The 18587-nt window shown below is 40.7% G+C and overlaps 6 protein-coding genes across 13 annotated transcripts; 1 reads left to right on the top strand and 5 right to left on the bottom strand.

Moving 5' to 3' along the window:
* The first annotated feature begins 1171 nt into the window (after nucleotides 1-1171).
* On the top strand, nucleotides 1172-1898 carry LOC6620073. Its single transcript, XM_002044249.2, has one exon. It carries the CDS (start codon nucleotides 1172-1174, stop codon nucleotides 1859-1861), a length of 690 nt encoding a protein of 229 aa, XP_002044285.1. The 3' UTR covers nucleotides 1862-1898.
* Nucleotides 1893-3117, bottom strand: LOC6620072 (protein takeout). 2 transcript variants are annotated; one of them, XM_032722181.1, is made up of 4 exons: nucleotides 2893-3117; nucleotides 2555-2835; nucleotides 2352-2452; nucleotides 1893-2294 (listed from the first exon to the last, which is right to left on the bottom strand). In XM_032722181.1, exons 1-4 carry the CDS (start codon nucleotides 2960-2962, stop codon nucleotides 2072-2074), a joined length of 675 nt encoding a protein of 224 aa, XP_032578072.1. In that variant the 5' UTR covers nucleotides 2963-3117; the 3' UTR covers nucleotides 1893-2071. The 2 variants fall into 2 exon arrangements, with proteins under 2 accessions (XP_032578072.1, XP_032578071.1); XM_032722180.1 differs by having other exon boundaries at nucleotides 2352-2835; nucleotides 2893-3112.
* A 67-nt stretch (nucleotides 3118-3184) lies between these two features.
* LOC6620071 lies at nucleotides 3185-4194 on the bottom strand. 3 transcript variants are annotated; one of them, XM_002044247.2, is made up of 3 exons: nucleotides 4050-4193; nucleotides 3481-3964; nucleotides 3185-3418 (listed from the first exon to the last, which is right to left on the bottom strand). In XM_002044247.2, exons 1-3 carry the CDS (start codon nucleotides 4114-4116, stop codon nucleotides 3193-3195), a joined length of 777 nt encoding a protein of 258 aa, XP_002044283.1. In that variant the 5' UTR covers nucleotides 4117-4193; the 3' UTR covers nucleotides 3185-3192. The 3 variants fall into 3 exon arrangements, with proteins under 3 accessions (XP_002044283.1, XP_032578069.1, XP_032578070.1); XM_032722178.1 differs by having other exon boundaries at nucleotides 3262-3401; nucleotides 4050-4194; XM_032722179.1 differs by having other exon boundaries at nucleotides 3262-3401; nucleotides 4046-4152.
* A 401-nt stretch (nucleotides 4195-4595) lies between these two features.
* Nucleotides 4596-5913, bottom strand: LOC6620070 (protein takeout). Its single transcript, XM_002044246.2, has 3 exons — nucleotides 5744-5913; nucleotides 5198-5684; nucleotides 4596-5127 (listed from the first exon to the last, which is right to left on the bottom strand). The coding sequence occupies exons 1-3, from the start codon at nucleotides 5808-5810 to the stop codon at nucleotides 4914-4916; spliced, it is 768 nt and encodes a 255-aa protein (XP_002044282.1). The 5' UTR covers nucleotides 5811-5913; the 3' UTR covers nucleotides 4596-4913.
* Nucleotides 5914-7210: 1297 nt separating this feature from the next.
* LOC6620069 lies at nucleotides 7211-8196 on the bottom strand. The gene is made up of 3 exons (XM_032722182.1): nucleotides 8106-8196; nucleotides 7561-8044; nucleotides 7211-7501 (listed from the first exon to the last, which is right to left on the bottom strand). Exons 1-3 carry the CDS (start codon nucleotides 8161-8163, stop codon nucleotides 7306-7308), a joined length of 738 nt encoding a protein of 245 aa, XP_032578073.1. The 5' UTR covers nucleotides 8164-8196; the 3' UTR covers nucleotides 7211-7305.
* A 593-nt stretch (nucleotides 8197-8789) lies between these two features.
* Nucleotides 8790-18015, bottom strand: LOC6620068 (protein Malvolio). 5 transcript variants are annotated; one of them, XM_002044244.2, is made up of 12 exons: nucleotides 17971-18015; nucleotides 15452-15659; nucleotides 15207-15391; nucleotides 14978-15142; nucleotides 14771-14909; nucleotides 13920-14075; nucleotides 13704-13862; nucleotides 13194-13639; nucleotides 13017-13132; nucleotides 12862-12953; nucleotides 12574-12644; nucleotides 8790-9460 (listed from the first exon to the last, which is right to left on the bottom strand). In XM_002044244.2, exons 2-12 carry the CDS (start codon nucleotides 15656-15658, stop codon nucleotides 9406-9408), a joined length of 1791 nt encoding a protein of 596 aa, XP_002044280.1. In that variant the 5' UTR covers nucleotide 15659; nucleotides 17971-18015; the 3' UTR covers nucleotides 8790-9405. The 5 variants fall into 5 exon arrangements, with proteins under 5 accessions (XP_002044280.1, XP_032578060.1, XP_032578063.1 ...); XM_032722169.1 differs by lacking the exon at nucleotides 8790-9460 and adding an exon at nucleotides 10402-10833; XM_032722172.1 differs by lacking the exon at nucleotides 8790-9460 and adding an exon at nucleotides 10856-10992.
* Nucleotides 18016-18587: the final 572 nt, after the last annotated feature.

The following is an 18587-nucleotide window of genomic DNA, read 5'->3' as shown; positions in this document are numbered from 1 at the left end:
ATTATATGTATTAAATTAGTTTTCCAAAGAGGGTTCCGCGGGTTTTCCTTTTCCAATTGCGACTACTTACCTCGGCTGCTGGTAAGCGACTGAATTGATTGTTATTTCCGCTGACGACTTGACACGCACATTCAGGCGCAAAAGTGATCGTGGCAGGACTCGTTGCTAAGGATTTGTTGATTTTTCCCCTGCGCCATAATGGCCGTTGTCAAGTTGGTTGCTAAGTCAATGGCCATTTGTTGCGCTTATTTCCGTTTAAATGGCCGAAAGCACGCCATTTTCAAATTAAGTTTCTTGGATTTGCACACTTTGCTTCGATTGATTATGTGCTAATTGATTAAGTGGTTGTGTTCATTAGTCAATGAATATTAATTGTAGAATTAATTAGTAATGTTGAGACGATTTATATAACATGAGATTATATGGGTTGTGACTTTTGCTTAGGCAAATGTAATGATATTAAAGTCTCTTTGATGGTTTACCAATATTTCGTTTAGAAATCATTAAAAACAAAATGCTCAACATTTTCTATATTTTCAACCAAATTAGGCATTCGGTTGTTGTACTCTTGCATTTTACTACCAATAAATGGAAAATTTGATGTCAGAATGGATGGGTAAACCACCTGAATGTGCAACATGCAACACACTAAACACGCGAAAGACCTAAAAAGTCCATCAGGCACCTGTCCGCAAATGGTTAGAATGAATGGTTTCCGAGCACGACAAGAACTGTTGCTTCAGAATCGCAACAGTTGGCCAGGGGAATTCGCTCAGGTAACACCATCCAAGTAAATCATTCGTATTTCCCATAATTTGTAACCCCTTTTTATGGAAACTACAAGCGCAGGCGCGATTAACAAGTGGTTGTAAACAAAGTAGTCACCTGTTGCCACGATAGCAACAAGGTGCCTAAGTATGTATGTATGTCTGGAATGCAACAGATAATTGCATGACTTCCGGCTGTAAAAGTTTTTCCACTTTTCCATTTCCACCTGGGATTGGACAAGGCCTAGGTCGCGGAATGTGTCTCGTGCTTTGGGTGATGGTTCACTGAACTCCAGACCCCAAAAACCGCACCACATTTATGCAAGTAGTCAGCCAAGCCTGAAAATCAATATGCTTATAAGCGGAAGCCAGAGTCGCTGGCTCCAACCAGTTGATTGGCGACCATGTGGCAGTTGGCATTGGGACTGGGTCTAATCCAGCAGCTGAGTCTAGCCATCGTGGTGGAGCGCAACATGTTCGCCTACTACAAGGTGCCAGCTGCTCAGCTACTTTTCGTCCAAGACTCGGATGCGGACATCGACTCCCACTCCCAAGAAATCAGCACTCTGAATGGAGGACAGCTCGGCGACCTGTACTACGTACTACAGTGTCCACCAAAGCTGGATGAAGGCATTCCCAAGGCGCGCGACATGCAGACCTGCAGCGTGGTGGACCAGTACAGAGGCATGTGGAAAAAACCCAAGAAGCCAAAGCCCAAGAAGCACTTTCACATGGTCCCATTCCGGATAGTGCTGCGTCCATTAGGTCCGCCAGCCAGGAGACGCAGTCTAAAGCGTCGTAAACGCCAGGAAAAAATTGACAAGACTCCGGATATTATAACTACGGTTGAACGGGCCGCTTCCCTAGCGAAGTTGGAAGAGGTGACTAGTCCCCTTCAGTTCCTGGGACGCACCCATAAGCGGCAGAAGCTCATTAAGCTGTCCGCCGACCATCGAAAGTCCAAGCGGGGCACCAGTTCCAAAGCTCTTCAACATATGTACCATCGCGATGAGTCCTACAACGATCATATATTCTACGATGAGCTTCAGGAGGACGGAGAGTTTCACAACCTCGGCAAAGAAAAATTGAATTAAATGTAGTTATTCCAGTATAGTATATAGTATATATCAGAGCAGGTGGGAATATGCTACACTTTTATTGGGGTATTAAGTTTCTACAAACCTTAAAGATAAAGAACATAAAAAAAGCACGAAAAAGAAAAATATCAATGGGTGCAAAGGTAAACCTAATGATATATTATATAATATATGCATAATATATGCGATCTTAAGTAGTTGCTTTAACTATGATCCCATCCGAATGTCTACATAAGGAAGAAACATATCATCGTAGGCTACGTTATCGAAAACCCTGTTGAGCAGGACAGTGAAGGCATCGGTGAAGGCTTTGACTAGGCCGGGCTGCAAATCATTCCAGAACTCCACCCAGTTATCGTTGACCAGCTTATTCATGAAAACAGTCACATCCGTGTTCTCCTTGTACAGCCCATCCAACCATATGATCCATCTAAAAGTTGAACGTGAAAGTAAATCAGCGAACACTGCTCATTTGCTATCCAATTACCGATCCAAGTCGAGACTTGGCACCAGATTGTAAATCTTCAGATAGCGCTTGTCATTCCTGTACTCCACCAACGCCTTGATGGTCAAGGTAATCCTGAAGTTCTGAAAGTCGGATGTCAACGTTCCAGTGGTGTTAAAGAAAAAGAGCAAAACCCTGCCACTCATTTCGTAAGTGGCCTCATGCAGAAGTCGTGGCAAACGGACCTTCAGCACAATTTGCTTCTGATTGGGCTCGTACAGGAAACCCTCGACATGGGTGATTGTGGCATTATTGAAACCTTTGTTCACGTTGTCTCGCATGCGGAAGTCCATCCAGATAGGACCGCGATTGGGTGATTCCATAATGACGGAATCGGGAAAGTTGTAGGCGTCCAGCGGCGGAAGTCCTATCTCTGGAATGCCCTTGGGGTAGTGCTTAATCAATGCATTGATACTTCTGACCAGGCAGGTTGAGTCCCCGAAATGGCACTTCTCAACATCTTCGGCTGGAAATGTTCATCTCAGTTAAAATCAGATCAACCTGGCACTGAAAACCCACGCACGTAAGCTTGCTCCCGAGATCATAACTGGGATACACCAACACAGGAAAGTCAGTGAAATCAACTTGTCCATTGCAATCACGTAATTGAACTGACTAAAAAACAATAAACGCCTCGGTCACGATATAGTGAATAGTGGATTGAACTCGAATGCTTAGAACCTGATCTAAGCGGAGCTTTTCAACAGTCAACAATAAATTATGTAATGCTAATGCTAATAGCTGCAACCGGTTTCAAGCAATATTCATCTTTGTCCTTTCAAGTCTCTAATAAAAAAGTCGTAAGTAATATCTTTAATCACCTTTAATCGTTTACTTCGAACTCTTTGGAAATCGGCAAGAACATGTCATCGTATGAGACCTTTTTGAAAATATCCTCGAAAACGGAGCGAAACACACCGGCGAATATTTTCAGGTTTGTGGGCTCCAGCTCGTTCCAAAACTCAACCCAGTGCAGATTGAACACCTGATTAATGGCTATCGTCATATCCGTGTTGGATTCGAAAAAGTTGTCTAGCCAGAATACCCATCTGTAGAGCAATGCTTGGTCAGTTAACATGGGATTACATTGGCGCTCAATTGGTCAACTCACCGGTCCATGGTCACGAAGGGGGTTAGCTCGTATATCTTCAAGTAGCGCTTATTATTGCGATACTCCATTATGACCTTCAGCTTGAGAACAAAGCGAAAGTTTTGAAAGTCCGAAAGGGATTCCCCCGTGGAATTCATCCGTACAATCCACACCCTTCCCATACTGAAGTAGTCGCCCTTGTGGATGAGACTGGGTATCCGGCCGTGTATTTCAATCAAGCTGGATGTGGGATTCTCATCGAACCCACTCACCTTTGTGATCGTCGTGTTCTCGAAGCCGTAGTTCACTTGATTGAACAGATCGAAGTTCAACCAGAAGGCGCCCACCATTGCATCATTCCAGAACTTTGAGTCCTTAATGTCCACCACATCAATGGGCTTCAATCCGATCGCCGGTATGCCTTTGGGATATTTCTTTATTATGGCATTCATGGAATTAACGATGCACTTAGAATCTCCAAAATGACACTTCTTAATTTCCTTTGCTGCGGTACCGAGTAATAATAAAAAGTATATTATTCCTTAAATCACCTAAAAACAACGCGACGCCCGTTTTTTTTTGTTACCTACGCAGAATTTGGCCCTGCAACGATCCGATGATCTGCAGGAGCACCAGCACGATTATTGTATCTCTCATTTTGATATATTTGTGCCACTAGTATTCCATGATGACTTCCAGTGCCTTCACCCGACGACTTCGATTTGAAACCATAGGTGGAACAACAACTAGAACTTAGTTGTGCGCCTAAGTGCAACCGGTTTTGTTGAAAGCTCTACTTGTCCTATTTGCATTTTCAACTTGAGATTATTCAATTATTCAATGAAAAAAATATTTTATTTGTAATGATTTACGAGCTATTTTACAATTGCAGTTGCACACAGCTCCCTTTATATGAGCATTAATTATGCCACTTATCGAAAAGTTTCTTAAGATTTTGGAAATATAATTAAAATCTTTTAAGCGTCTCGTATTGTTTCAATCTTCATTAAAAACTTCAGTAAAGGACCTAATTTTCAAAAAATCAGCGATTTCCCAAACACCATACCTCACTTCGAGTTTCAAAATGAATGTAAAAGCTTTCGGAATCCCGGAATCATGTATGAAATCTAGGCAGATTGAGATTTGTTATGATTTTTATTAAATACCTACTCAAAGCTTTGCAGTTAAGAATGAAAATTCTTTGAAGAATCAGATCCAAGATCAATTGCACAATTTCTAAGCTTGCATTGCCACTAATTCAATTGGCTAATAAACTAACAAACCTGGCAGGAATGCGCATAAATCGAGAACCAGTTTCCTATCATATACATATTTTTCCCCTCAAACTGATCACATACGGGGTATAATAAGGTGCTCTTAGCACAACATTTACGAATATCCTACTTTATTTTTACTAGCAAATACGTTTAAGTAAACAGTATTGAAACTTAAGATTATTTTGAGTCTTCATCGGCTAGGAACAGATTATCGTATGGTACTTTTTCGAATAAATCCTCAAATAGACTTAAAAAGACGGTTTCGAACAAACGCAGAATACCCGGCTCCAGTTCGTTCCAGAACTCCACCCAATTCCGGTTGAACAGATTGTTAACTGCAATGGTCAGGTCTTCATTGTGGGGAAAGAAGTTGTCTAGCCACATTATCCAGCTAGGATTAGAAAGAAAATAAAGTAGGGTATTACAATAAGAATGAGTATAGATATATCTAGTAGACTCACCGGTCCAGCCTTATATTAGGAACTAGCTCGTAGATCTTCAAATATCTCTTGTTGTTTCTGTACTCGACGCGCACTTTCAGCGTAAGAACGAATTGAAAATTGAGGAAATCCGACTCCGACGTTCCCTGAGAGTGGATATCGACGAACCAGAGCATCCGACCCTTGGCCACATAGTCGCCCTTGTAAACCAGTCGGGGAATCTTGCCGTGAATTTCGATCTTGGTAGTGGTGGGATCCTTGTCGAATCCCCTGATCTCCGTGATCGTGGTGTTCTCGAAGCCGTAGTTGATCTGATTGATCAGATTGAAGTAGTACCAGGCACCGCCCACCTGTGAATCGTTGACCAGCACCCAATCCCTCACGGGCAGCACATTGAAGGGTTTCAGATCGATCTCGGGAATGCCTTTTGGAAAATCTTTCAGAAGTGCATTTGCCGACTCCACCAGGCACTTTCCGTCACCGTAGTGACATTTTTTCACCTTGGCAGCTGTGGAAGATGATCTTGTTTAGCCGGCTCAATCAAGGACATTTGATTAAGATACCCACGCAACTTCTGGCCATGCAGTCCACCGAACAACTGAATCGTTATAATCACGTAGGCCAGGAAATGCATCTGACAGCGAAATAAACTCGAATACTCCACAGGTAACGCTTAAGCTCTCAGTAGACCGATGCACTTGCTTAGTCGATGCCAACTACTCGGTGATTGAATCCAATTTGTTGTAGTGGCGGAACATTCATAAGGAAATCTAAGCAGCGCCTATTATCATAACGTGTTACCAACGTGTTACACTCACTGAAAAAATCATTTATTTGTAAAGTGTACTGATTACAACACAGTTTGTAATACATATACTAATGTTTATGTACATCTTTTCTTCTCAGTGCTGAAATAAATTTAATTAATTGCTTTAATTAACGCCCGTTTCGATCTCACCCCTTAGAATGAGATCTCAGCTGAAAAGCTTCCGATTCCAAGCTTTCACCACACCTGAACAAGATTTTCAATCGATTAACGCAGTTGCAACACAGAAATCAAGTAAACGTAGTTGACTTAACAGATTTAAAGAAACATTCAGTTTTACAATTACGAAATCCGGTTCGAGATCGATCCAATACTCTTTAAAATTATTACTAAACGACTTAACGAACTTTACTACTTAACGAACGTATAACGATCACGGAATGATCAGTGTTGTCCCCGAAGAGATTATCATTGTGCTGAATTAAAAACCAAACTGTGCTGTGTAATAAGAAAAGATTTCAATATGCCGATCTATGAAAATACTAGGATTAAGCATATCCTTTGCTTTCGACATTAAGAAAGAACTAAGCAACAAACACAACGTTCTGAAAATCAGATTTGCATTCACCCATAACATTTTTTATCAAGCCGAGAAATTAAGATATTTGGCAATGTATCTCAATCTGTGGACGCCTCGGATCTGGATCTTGGTCATAGTGATATTCCCAATACCATAGAACCTTTGGTCACTCAAATTCTAAGGCAAGGTACCGATATTCCCGCTAAAGTGTATAGGGTGTAAACCGTCCAGTGGTTTCCTATAGATCTCCGCTTTCTCACTTTTCAATCCCAGTAGCTGTTTAAAATGTAAATTCGTTGGATCACGTTTACAGTTTCTGTAAAGTCTTACGTAATTCATTGGCTTAAGCCAAGAAATCCACTATTGCGAGGTATGCCAATTGCATTTTTTCAATGGCAAATCTTAAAGTCAAACGATTCATTTTAAAGCTATATTATAGCTTTAACAAGTTTTAGACCATTACTTCATAAAACGTTTATATTATTATAGTGAATTGAGAGGTAGTATCTGCACGTATCCGCAAGAAAGAGACATAAACAAAGAGCAAAATAATTTAATGAGATGAATACATTGAATTGAATACTCTTAGTGTGGTCCACAGGATAATATTATTAAAATATAATACTTACATATTAAGCCATCCTCCACAACAAATTGAAAATGCTTTTGATTTGTAAGCTCGACCATACACATTTGAAGAACAGTAATAATCAGAAATAATATTTAACCATTTCTTAAAAATGTTTTAGAGCTAGGCTTAAACCAAACATGTGTGTTGTACTTCTAGTCCCTATAGAAATCGTCATATGGTAACTTGTTAGCTACTCGCTTGAGAATCGACTCGACCAACTGATCCACTGCAGAGGTGATACCCCTGCGAAGGGTATGCCAAATTTCCAGCCACTTTGTGTTGGCCACAGCGTTCATGGCATCGCTCATTTCAGGATTGTTGAAAAGATTTTCGAAATTCAAGTGCATGCTGACAAGGAGACTTTTTGTTAGAAATCATTTGGAAATCAGTTTAAAGTGCGACATTACCCCTGCACATCCAGCAAACACTTGACCTTGGATATTCCGGCATATAGCTTGCCATCGTCTCGGAGATCCTCCAAAACCCGCACCTTGCAGCGAACGCGGCATTCCCTGATCTCCACCTGGGCTTGACCTTTGCCATGAATGGGCATGGTCAGCAAACTGCCCCGCATCTCGTAATATCCATTGAGTTTCAGCAATGGAATCCAGCCACTCAACTCGAGGACCCGCGGCAGATCCGCTTCGAATCCCTTTGCCTCCACCACTGTGGAGTCCGCGAATCCTATTACGGTTAGGTTATGGAATTTTAAATCCAAAGTAGATGACCCATCTGGTTCCAACCGACTGACGACGACATCCTCGAACCCAATGGAGTCCAGAGCAACCAATCCAATAGAGGGCAGACCTTTGGGGTACAAGCGCAGAATCCTGGTGACTGTTTCAGCTATGCAGATTGAATCGCCAGCCTTGCATTTCTCGATCTCAGGAGCTACAAGTTGTACAAGTTCCAACAGTTCATTTAAGTATCCTAGGAATATCCTTTCACTTACGCAACTGCCCCAAACTTCGAGCCATCCACAGGCAGCAAACGAATACGATGAGTCTCATTTCGATTTGATTTAGTGATAATTAATGAGTGGCTTGTGACTAACTATTCGCTTTTATAGGCCATTAAGCATCGTCAGACAATTGCCGGTTACATGCAAATGCAAATCAGTCAATAATCACTTCGATGAATGGATATATTAGATACCCACGCCCACGCCCACGCCCTGACACCTGACACCTGACACCTAACACTTTGTAGCTTGAGCGATCCAATGATTAACTCATTAAGCTTTTGGGGCAGTCATTTTCACTTTCAGTCAACTAATCGGTCATTACACTGATTTTAAATACAACTTAACATAACAGCAATTTGCTGCTGGCTATGACATAAGTCCCTAAATTATCTTTCGGTGGTTTCCGATTCATGTAACTTTAACGTATATAGATGCTTTTTCCAGCTTAAATCTTGTAAACTTGAATACAAAGACCAGCGGGGCAGGTGTTTCTTAATATAATACAAATCTTTATTTATAGCGATTTTTGTACACAACAATTTTTAAAATATTTTTTGCAACTATCTAGGAGATGATGGACTCCTCTGGACCTTTAGTTTCCATTAAAAAGTGCAGCTTTAAATAGGGAATTCTTAGGTTAAACAGTACAAAATAAATACAAAGTACAAAGTATCATTTTAAAACATTTGATAAATAATTACTCACATACGTTCAATGTAGAGACATACAATTATATCATTTTACAGACAAATTGAAATACGATTAGACAATTGAAGTGGTTCGATTTACACTCAGTTAATTTCACAGCCTTATTATTAGACTTTTAAACTATTTGCTTTAATTAAAAGTGCCTTCGATTAGTGATAATTTAGACGATCTCATGGATTTTCTATTTTGTCTCTTCGCGCTTCTCAGTAAGTAGAGTTCATTTGGTACGCTTTTGAATTAGAATTTAGTTATTGTGTTACACTGATCCCAGGTCCTCTCGGAGAACCTCTTAAATAAGTATACCCGAAGCAACAACGGACGCCAACCCAATCCCCGCCAGCCAGGTTGAACCGGATTTTAACCTGGCCCCGAAGAACTCTGCCACATTGTGTCCGTTGTCGAGTGGTTTGTTAAGGCGGCGGCATTCACGGAACCAATTCGAATGCCACCGCTAGCTGAGGACGACGTGCTGACCCCCAGTTCCGTTCAGATTGCTGCTGGGGCATCCGAGCTCGTTGTTGTTGCTGTTGGTAAAACAAACCTCCTCACTGCCATCAGAATCAGTGCAGCACAGTAATGGCTACGCATCCTCACCAGCCAAGCCTTCCGGCTCCTGGTCCGAACTCGTGGCAATCCTGCAAGGAAATCGCAAAAAGTTGTTATAAATGAATGATGATTGATGGTTGATGCGGGGAGAATGTCCGGTGGATTTGGGTGCGAATCTCTCGATAATGCAAATTTAATTATGACAAAGTTACAAAAGAAAACGTGTAATTGAAAATCTGCAGAGGCTCACTTCGATTGAGAAGGTCGACATAGAAAGCAATGAGTCAAAAACAATTTATACTTAACAAAAATTTCTATTCAATTTATTTATTTATTTAAGATACACGCCGAAAATGTTTCCGTCGCTTTTTAAGTAATGCCCTTTATATACATTTAATTAGTAAGGGTTTTTTATTGTTCTTTTCTATTTGATTATTTATTTAACAAACTTATATGTAAACATATTGCCTTCTCTTAAATTCCGAAAGTAAAACTGAATTTAAAAACATATATTTTCACAGAAACCTGCAAGAGCTCAAATAGCTATCCCTATTTACATATTTATCCTGTACAACAAATCTAAAACTTATAAAACTTATTTCGCGATTGCTATTTTAATACATTTTTTTATTTTTTTTATGTAAATCCTGCATAAAGGATTAAAACAGCTATGTTTCGAATAAACCTAATATCTTGTGTATACAAATGGATAGGATATATCAAGATGGCCTCACAGTCTTACTGTACATAATTTTTCGATTGAAGTGAAAATTTCGAAGAAAAAGTACCTATTTTAACAACAAATTTTAAACTGATTAAATAATCAACATATTGAAAACCTTTGTAGCTGCAGGACAGCTTAGTAAATACAAATACATAAAATTACATTTAAAGTAAGCTATAACTCAATTTGAGTCACATACAAAGTTAGCCAAAACAAACAGATATAAACGCATCATGAAATTCAGAAACACATTTTAATTCACACGTAAACAAGTATACGAAGTAAAAAGTAAAAAACCACCAGAGAACACAACATCGAAATTGGTATTTTTATTGTCCGGAGAAGATACTGGAAAATTGTATGAAATTCATTTATTTCTAGAGTTAATAAATTATGACTACTACTATACATACGAGTTCTAAAAAGTAAACAATGGTTTATACAACGCTTCTAATATCAACAAAATGTATACAAAAGAGTAGTACGTACAATTCGTTTAATAAATAGGCTAGACAGATCATAAAAGGGGAAAATACTTAAAGTGTACAATCTTAGACCATACATTTTCTACAACATTTACATAAAGTACTTGGGAGTAAGCTTCGAACATTAAAATCGGCTTCAGGGAGCTGAGGAAATCACGCTTAAAACTATCTTAGTTGGTTTCGTTGGGTGAGATTCTGGTTTGGATTCTGAATGGAGCTTCTTGCGGCTCCATTATCGTTAAGCGTCAGCTCGCTATATACATTATAACCAGGATCCGATCCAGATTCGAAGTAGTAGTAGTAGGAGTAGTACAAGTTGATGGATCACCAGGCAAAGAGAAAAAATCAGTTTTGACCAGCACATTTTGGGGCGCGGCGCATTTTGCCCATGATATTTCAAAAGTCAAGTGAGCTAAAATGGATTTTTATTTGGGTACCCTCTTAGTTTTTTCAACGGTCATGGCACCCGTTCCTTCAATTGATCAATTACAATTCAGCCAGTTCAATTGGCTTCGATTTGGTTTTGCCTTGGCTTATGTTGCATTGAAATTTTGCATATTATGCGCAATTCTTTCGGAATCAATTTTGAAAAATTTCAATCAAAAGTTTCGAAAAGTAATTTCAATTGGTTTGTATCAATGCCAAAAAATCCATTTCCTCACGAAAATAAAACACATTTTTGTGGTCGTTGCGTGTGCATGTTTAGAGTGAGTTCGTGTTTAAATTTGTTTTTGTGTTTGTCAATTGAAATAGTTGGTGGATTTTGTTGTAGTGGTTGTTTTGTACATTTGTTTCGCACATTTCAATTAACCACAAATGAATGGGAAACGGAAAACATCAATCAATCCAGTCGTGTTGTAGACACACCGAGTATAAGAGTAGGGTGTGGTGTATAAGATAGTACGGATAGTGAGAGGGACAGTGGTGAAACACACAGACACATACAGAGAGAGAGCAGAGTTTCCAAGTACATATAATAAAAGAAATATGTTGTGATACAAAATTATTACCCACATTTATTTGGATTTCCAGTTATTTTAGTGGTATTAAGGTGATGAATGAGCCACGCCCAATGTGCTTTATGCCCATTAAAAAAAATATACTTAAAATAATCTAATATATTTTAATACTTAAGCAAATATAACATGTAGTTACTACATGTTACTTGTTTCCTTATTTCGTACTAATTCCTTGTACATATGTGCCATCAAATTCCAATCGTAAAATGGCTTATATTCGCACTTATGGCCAAATACCAATTACCAATAAATTGAAAGACTTCTAAGATAATACTTAGTGATAAATGCAACTTTATTTAACATGCTAAGCGCCAAAGCCTTGTGAGTACATAATACCCATGGCTCGATAAAGCAATTATCGGAGACTTACCGCAGTCAAGCTTACTATCTATAGGACCCCATCGTTGATGGGTAAATGCTTTTTATGTACAATCGTAGTTCCCCTAAAGACATGCCTTACAAATGCTAAGGGTTGCGTAGAGCCCTACTAGGTACGTGTTAGTAGTGTTAAGCGTGTGATTTAGTGTTAATATCACAAGGGTGTGTGGGGGAGTTTGGCCTGATTGAGTCACCGGGATGATTCAGTTAGGCACTTTCTCCGAGACGGTATCAAGACCTTTCACCGTGTTAGTAGCTGAATCGCCTACAACTAAGGTTACATCACTGTGAAGAATCGAAAGAAGAGAGCACAGCAAGATACGGTTTGGGGGTTTAGTTTCAGTTCAGAGATCGTAACCAAATGTAGATTAGTACAGTTAGAGATAGAAAGTAAGTACAGATGAGATAAGATTAGAATAATTGGGAAGTTAGGCCAAATTGGTTGAAAGCAGAGCGGGTAAAAACATAATCACAAGCTATGGGTAAGAAGAGATAGCTTTTAAGAAAGGAGATGCAGATCGAGAGAGTTTGTGCATTCGAGTGTGTTGTGGATGGTTATGTGGTTGGATGGTTGGAATCAAAAATCGAGAACATACCTGGCATACGTCGAGTTGGCGTTCTTTATCGAAAAGCTGTTCTGGCTTGGCAACACGAAACGCTGCACCCACTGTAAACAGAGAATACCTTGAGTACCTAGCTGATGAAGTAGGCATAAGCCCTCAAAGCCCCCAAGAACCATATGTGGTCAGTCACGTAATTTGATAAAGTCAGTCCGCTTATGGCGGTATCTGTGATGCTTTAAAATGTGTCAAAAAGTTCGCCTAATTTGTGATTCTCTAAGACCTTTTGATAAGTGACCCAACTAGTTGCGGCCAAGTACTTACCCGGCTGTTCATCAATCGCTGATTGCCCATGCAGGCAGCCATGTGTATCACAAGGTAGAGGTTGAACAGTATATACAGAATGGCAAAAATACCTGTAATTGGCAAGAGAAAAAATACATTAGATTCGGTTTAAATTGTGGCAATTGACTACTCACAGACTAGGGCCAGCAAGCCGCCTTTAATTTCCATATTCTCTACTTGCACCACCACAAAGTACAAATTAACGCCAATCACCACAATGGTGAGCAGTATGGATACGATTTTGTTGCCCCTGTGAATACAAAAAGTTAAAGAATGCACGATAATCAATTAAAAGTGTCTGTATCACTTACAGTCCATTAACAAACTCGCCCATTATGGCGGCGCACGAGGTGAAGGCGATGGTGGGTATGGCAGCGAATGGCAGCTGTAGCGACATCACCGCATTCAGGATATCGTTCATGCTAGTCAAATCTTCCATCTTGCTGAACATGGCTAGGCAGAAGGTGGGAATAATGGCAATGCAGCGCGTGACCAGCACGCGACACCAGCGCGGCCACTGTAGATTCAAGAAGCCTTCCATTGAGAACTGACCGGCGTAAGTGCCCGTCATGGTGGAACTCTGGCCAGCAGCTAGAATGCCCACACCCCAAATGTACATGGCGACAGCTCCAAATGTGCAGCCAAGGAAAAGTCCGCCCTTGTATAGATCCGCATCGATGATCGCGGTTCCATTCACATTATCCACAAAAGACATTTTGGCATCTTCGTACATCGACTTGTCTTTACACACTTCAACCTATTGGGCCACAAAGAGTTAGCAATCATTATACACATAATTTGTATTTCAAAAGTCTACTTACCACATCATTATTAGTTTTGCCATACATGCCATGGGCAAACACAGCCACCACAAACAGGTTAATGATGAAGGACACAAACAAGGCTACCGACGCCTCGATGAAGAAGTAAAAATTCGCTTCGCTAACTTTCTTCGTCTGGCGACGGTCTATATCGCGGGACTGTTAACAGAAAATTGGTATGTAATTACGAAGTCACAGAAAAGCTAGTTTCTATACCTTAACCAAGGCAGAATGCAGGTAGAGATTGTGCGGCATAATAACAGCACCCACGACACCCACGGCCTGCAGCAACACATTCGAATTGCAGTTAGAGCACCAGGGCACAAACATTCCCTCGAGAACTTCTCCTTGATTAGGGGCTGACACGATGTACTGAAATATATGGAAAAAAATAAATTATGACTTAAGACCATTTTAAAATTGATTATTGGGAGAAATAACAAAATACTTGTTACTCGTAGTAAAATCCCCTCGAAGCACACACACTTTTTCCATTGTAATTATCTCCAAAAACCCCCCTCGGTATTTGTACAATTCTGCATTGTATAATCTAATTGATAAGACTGGCATTATATACACATCCCATCTGGAATTGTTAGTCATGTCCGGCAGCATCATGTGCCTGGCAATCGAAAGATGAAGTATCCAGCACCCCCGCTCAGAACCCCACGAATTGTGCAAGTGCAGCTTATCTAATCATTTGGGTCTCCGTCTGGGACAGAAAACTCAAGTACAATTGTTTATAATCTGGCCCGTTAACATGACGCTGTCGTAAATTTAGGAGTAAGAATATGGGGCTAGTTAACGGGCTAACTTTATCGAGAAATCGACAAGTCAAATGTAAATGTACTAATAAAGATCATAAAAATAAACCTAAAAAGGCATCTCACAAATTATTTGCCATTGCGGTCGCTGCAATTGTTTAAACAATTTGTATTTGCACTCACGTCTGGTAATTTATTCTCTTGACTACTTTATTGTCATTTGGCAAGGGGATTTTTTGCTGATTTTGGGGATTACTTTTTTATAGTTAAGTTATTTTTTCCAACTTTGCATTTTAAACTTACCTCATAGCCGAATGAGACAGCCATAATGGTGATGAGGGTGCCGAATAGGAACTCCAGCTTGCGTAGGCCGTACTTGTCCAGAAACAGGAACGTGAACGTGTCAACAATGGTGATCAACACTCCGCCCCACAAAGGCACTCTACAAAATGGGGAAAGCACCGCATGAGTACTGGGTACTGCGATATTCCGCGCATTAGATTTGCTTACACTTTGTTGGACAGCAGGTATATGGCAATGGCCGTGCCAATGACCTCCTGCATGTCGGATCCAATAATGGCTATCTCTATCATTATCCACAGTATCCAACGTGGCAGACGCTTGTACTGTCTGTAGCACATCTCGGCCAGATGCAGGCCTGTAACCACGCCCAGTCTGCCAGGAAGATAATAAACGCTTATACTATCATCTTTTTTGCGAGGTACTGAGACCCAATTACCTTGCAGCCAAGCGTTGCATGAGCAGACCTAGGACTGTGGCCCACAGCAAGACCCACAAGATCTTGTACTTGGCCGCCGCACCAGATTGCATATCGGATTCGATGTTGCCGGGGTCCAGATAGGCAATGGACATAAGAAAACCGGGTCCCGTGAAGGCCCACAGCTTGCGAAAGCTGAAACCCACCTGCAGATCACCAGATATTAGATAAAGTTTGAGTAACATTACTATTCAAGCGGGTCTTACGTTTGTGCTATCATCGTCGGGTATGAGGACCTTCTCGTCGCTGAAGTAGGCCTGCTTGGCGGCGGGTTTCAGGTAGGTCGTCTCGTTGAGTATCTGCTGGTGGTGCAGCTGGTTGCTCCGCTGACTTCCTCCGCCGGATGCGCCAGACGATCCGCCCGGTCCATCTCCACCGGCACCCGGCTCGTGGTAGGCCTCATTCGAAGACATGCTGCACAGAAGAGGCGAGGTTAGACTGGACCTAATTCGAGTTTCCACATGCTGCTATATTCCCGTTCACTGCCCATCGTCGACTGCTCTAATCTGTATTTGCTGTGTGATTGTTTCACCTGGCATCAGCTTATGATTCCCACCATTTTCATTTAATTGAGCATCTGTGTGTGATTCTAGCTCAATTAGCATTATCATAATGCACACAACAAACAAACTAATTTTGTGCTATAATTAAGGTTTTTGCACCATACACCATATAGTTTTATTTGGGGAATTTCACCATAATCAAGAGCAAAGTCACAGTAACACGTTTTGTTCTTCCCGGAACGTGCGTGGCAAAACAAGAAAACAATAAATAAATACATAGTTCGAGAGGCATTAACTCGGGGGGGAACTGATAACGCATCCATAATATTACTGAAATCACTATATTCGCTTATATTATGCGGGTATATAAGGAAATAAAACGAGCTAAGTGATTCATAAAGTCCAGTAATTGAAATGCCTCTGCCCAATTTACCCAGAGAACTTGCAGATATTTTCCATGCATACGTATTCATACGATCGCATTTGCAGTCGTTTAGATATGGCTGGTCGAAAACAAGACTACTTGAACATAAACACGAGACCATTGACCCGTGTATCGATGTGAAATTTTGGACTGTTTATTTGGTAAAAGCGATTACAAGTGCATTTCGTATACGAGATGCCTGAGCAGTCTTGGCTGCTCTTCAACGCAATACATTGAACGTAGAGCCAAGTGGCTCACCTTGACAAACGCGACTGCCCCACTGATGCTACATATCTGCTATAAGGCTTTCCACATCGCTTCATTGATGATTGAGTCGGAGCAAACAAAGACAAAGAGCTCGAGAGCATCGATGTCTACTTCACATTATATGTGGTTGGTCGGGTACATTTGGAATATACTATAAGTAACCGAGTTGGCCAAATAGAGCCGCCATTAATTGAGCTTTAATCGCGCGGCAGTGGCTCGAAGGAAATGTGTAACAACGAAATGACGGAGGAGGGTGTCTAGTTCATTGGAACACTTTTGTGTTATATTGTGTGGCGCAGACTGCTCTGTTTACCCAGTTGTACGGCAATACCCACGCCCCCAAAAGCGGAATTCTAGCCGATAACCGTATAATCAGCCACATATGTATGTACGTGTTCCTCTGCCACTTTAGTGCCCAGTTGGACAGTGTAAATTATGATAATTGGAAATCGAAAAAACGAAACATTTCCATTCAGTGTCCAAATTAAGTGGCACCAAAAAAATAACATGAGTTTATTTAGAGAAAATATATATTTTAAACTGCGTACCATTTTGCTCAGTCAGCGGGCATAAACAATTTATATTGTATATTGAAGCAGGCGAAGCAAAACACTTGACAACAAAAAATTGCCAAATGCAGATAACAGTAATTTGAAAATAGAAGAGCAATACTTATCAGCTCACATTGTTAATGCGTTTGTTTAAAAAAAAAAACTAAAACAGTAATTATACGCTTTCCGCTGCCTAAAATAGTTATTTCTATGGCAGTTCTCGCAGGCAATAAAAGTAGTGAATTGCGTCTGGGAAACTAGCCATTGTTAGGGGATTTTAAAGTGCGAAACGCTTGTCAACAATTGTTTTCTGTTTACGGTTATTTACGGTTAAGAACTATACATCACTCTCTTTGCCGGTTAGTGGAAGAGCGGGGGAGAGAGGGTGCACCACGTTGTTTTTGTTATTAGCGCACACCTGCGTGCGCACTCACACACATACACACACACACACGAAGTATTGATGGAGATGTAAATTATTAGGCAACTCAGGTTAAACAGCACTTCCTACCAGGTAATGGCTTACTTGCAACTGGGGGTTAACTAATTGGAGCCCTCGCCTTTATTATATCACACTCTCGGCACTTGTGGCAGCTTATAAATGCATTTTCCTGCTTTTCTCGCGGAGCAATTTACGAATTCCGTGACGTTGTACGGCCGAAACAAGAGTGATGATGGTCGCAGTAAACGAAGCAGAGAAATGACGAAGAAGTGGACTGTTTGGCTGCCAATTGCTGACTTAGTTAACGACAATTGACGAGCGTGCAGGCAATTTGTGCTCAGCCGTGAGCGCAGCTCTTTGTTTATTAATTTTCCTCACAATATTTGAGATTCTGCCACCAGCTGCTTTCTTTTGCACGCACACTCTTTCGCCTCTCACACGCACACTGTCTTTTCGTCTGTGCCCAATGTGGCAACCTGCGGCCACTCTCTCTTCTTTTACTTGCCGAAATCTGGCAACACTCGACAAGAGTACTAACCTTATCGGCCAAACTGAAGTTTTAACTCTGAGCCCACGCGATCGAGTGACTATAGCATTTTGCGGTAGCCCCTATTTATTCGAAATACTTCTCTCTCGCGTCGGCAAGTGAGAAAACGAAAGACAGAGAGATAGAGAGTGTGTGGGAGAAAGACCACTGCTTTTTTTGAAGGGAGATTTTTTGATAAGGCCTGAGATTTGGATTTTTGAAGGCCCGCCTAAGATTTAAACGTGCATTTGAAATACCGGTTTGTCCATCGACCGCATGTTACCGTTAGAAATGTATGCGGGATGTTACTATGTACACAATTAGTTGCATACCCATTGAGTTACAATCACAAGTTAATATTATCTACGTTATTACCAACACGCACACTTTATCGTAATACCTGCTCGAAGTTTAATTTATACATCAACTTTATCAGTCAAAACTTTGATTTCGTCTGACACTTTTTTCGATTACGATCCGTCGCCAATAATTGCGATAAATCTTATCAAGTCTTTTTGGGATTGACGCTTAAATTTACAATATGGCCGTACATTCTACTTATGTTCTTTAACTAATTAATCACCACAATGCAAAGTTCTCTTTCTTTGTTGAGCCCATATGCACTCACA

Source organism: Drosophila sechellia, chromosome 3R, assembly GCF_004382195.2.
Source record: "Drosophila sechellia strain sech25 chromosome 3R, ASM438219v1, whole genome shotgun sequence".
Lineage (NCBI taxonomy): Eukaryota > Metazoa > Arthropoda > Insecta > Diptera > Drosophilidae > Drosophila > Drosophila sechellia.
This window is presented reverse-complemented; position numbering and strand designations above follow the sequence as displayed.

Coding starts and splice junctions, on each gene's coding strand:
- LOC6620073 (XM_002044249.2), top strand. CDS start 1,172: ATGTGGCAGTTGGCATTGGGACTGGGTCTAATCCAGCAGCTGAGTCTA.
- LOC6620072 (XM_032722180.1), bottom strand. CDS start 2,962: ATGGACAAGTTGATTTCACTGACTTTCCTGTGTTGGTGTATCCCAGTT. Junction 2,836..2,892: donor GATCTCGGGAGCAAGCTTAC/GTGCGTGGGTTT, acceptor GAACATTTCCAG/CCGAAGATGTTGAGAAGTGC. Junction 2,295..2,351: donor CCAAGTCTCGACTTGGATCG/GTAATTGGATAG, acceptor TTCAACTTTTAG/ATGGATCATATGGTTGGATG.
- LOC6620071 (XM_002044247.2), bottom strand. CDS start 4,116: ATGAGAGATACAATAATCGTGCTGGTGCTCCTGCAGATCATCGGATCG. Junction 3,965..4,049: donor GTTGCAGGGCCAAATTCTGC/GTAGGTAACAAA, acceptor TCGGTACCGCAG/CAAAGGAAATTAAGAAGTGT. Junction 3,419..3,480: donor CCCTTCGTGACCATGGACCG/GTGAGTTGACCA, acceptor ATTGCTCTACAG/ATGGGTATTCTGGCTAGACA.
- LOC6620070 (XM_002044246.2), bottom strand. CDS start 5,810: ATGCATTTCCTGGCCTACGTGATTATAACGATTCAGTTGTTCGGTGGA. Junction 5,685..5,743: donor ACTGCATGGCCAGAAGTTGC/GTGGGTATCTTA, acceptor CATCTTCCACAG/CTGCCAAGGTGAAAAAATGT. Junction 5,128..5,197: donor CCTAATATAAGGCTGGACCG/GTGAGTCTACTA, acceptor TTCTAATCCTAG/CTGGATAATGTGGCTAGACA.
- LOC6620069 (XM_032722182.1), bottom strand. CDS start 8,163: ATGAGACTCATCGTATTCGTTTGCTGCCTGTGGATGGCTCGAAGTTTG. Junction 8,045..8,105: donor TCGAAGTTTGGGGCAGTTGC/GTAAGTGAAAGG, acceptor TACAACTTGTAG/CTCCTGAGATCGAGAAATGC. Junction 7,502..7,560: donor TGTTTGCTGGATGTGCAGGG/GTAATGTCGCAC, acceptor TCTCCTTGTCAG/CATGCACTTGAATTTCGAAA.
- LOC6620068 (XM_032722169.1), bottom strand. CDS start 15,658: ATGTCTTCGAATGAGGCCTACCACGAGCCGGGTGCCGGTGGAGATGGA. Junction 15,392..15,451: donor CCGACGATGATAGCACAAAC/GTAAGACCCGCT, acceptor GGTGATCTGCAG/GTGGGTTTCAGCTTTCGCAA. Junction 12,645..12,861: donor AGCGATTGATGAACAGCCGG/GTAAGTACTTGG, acceptor CTCTGTTTACAG/TGGGTGCAGCGTTTCGTGTT.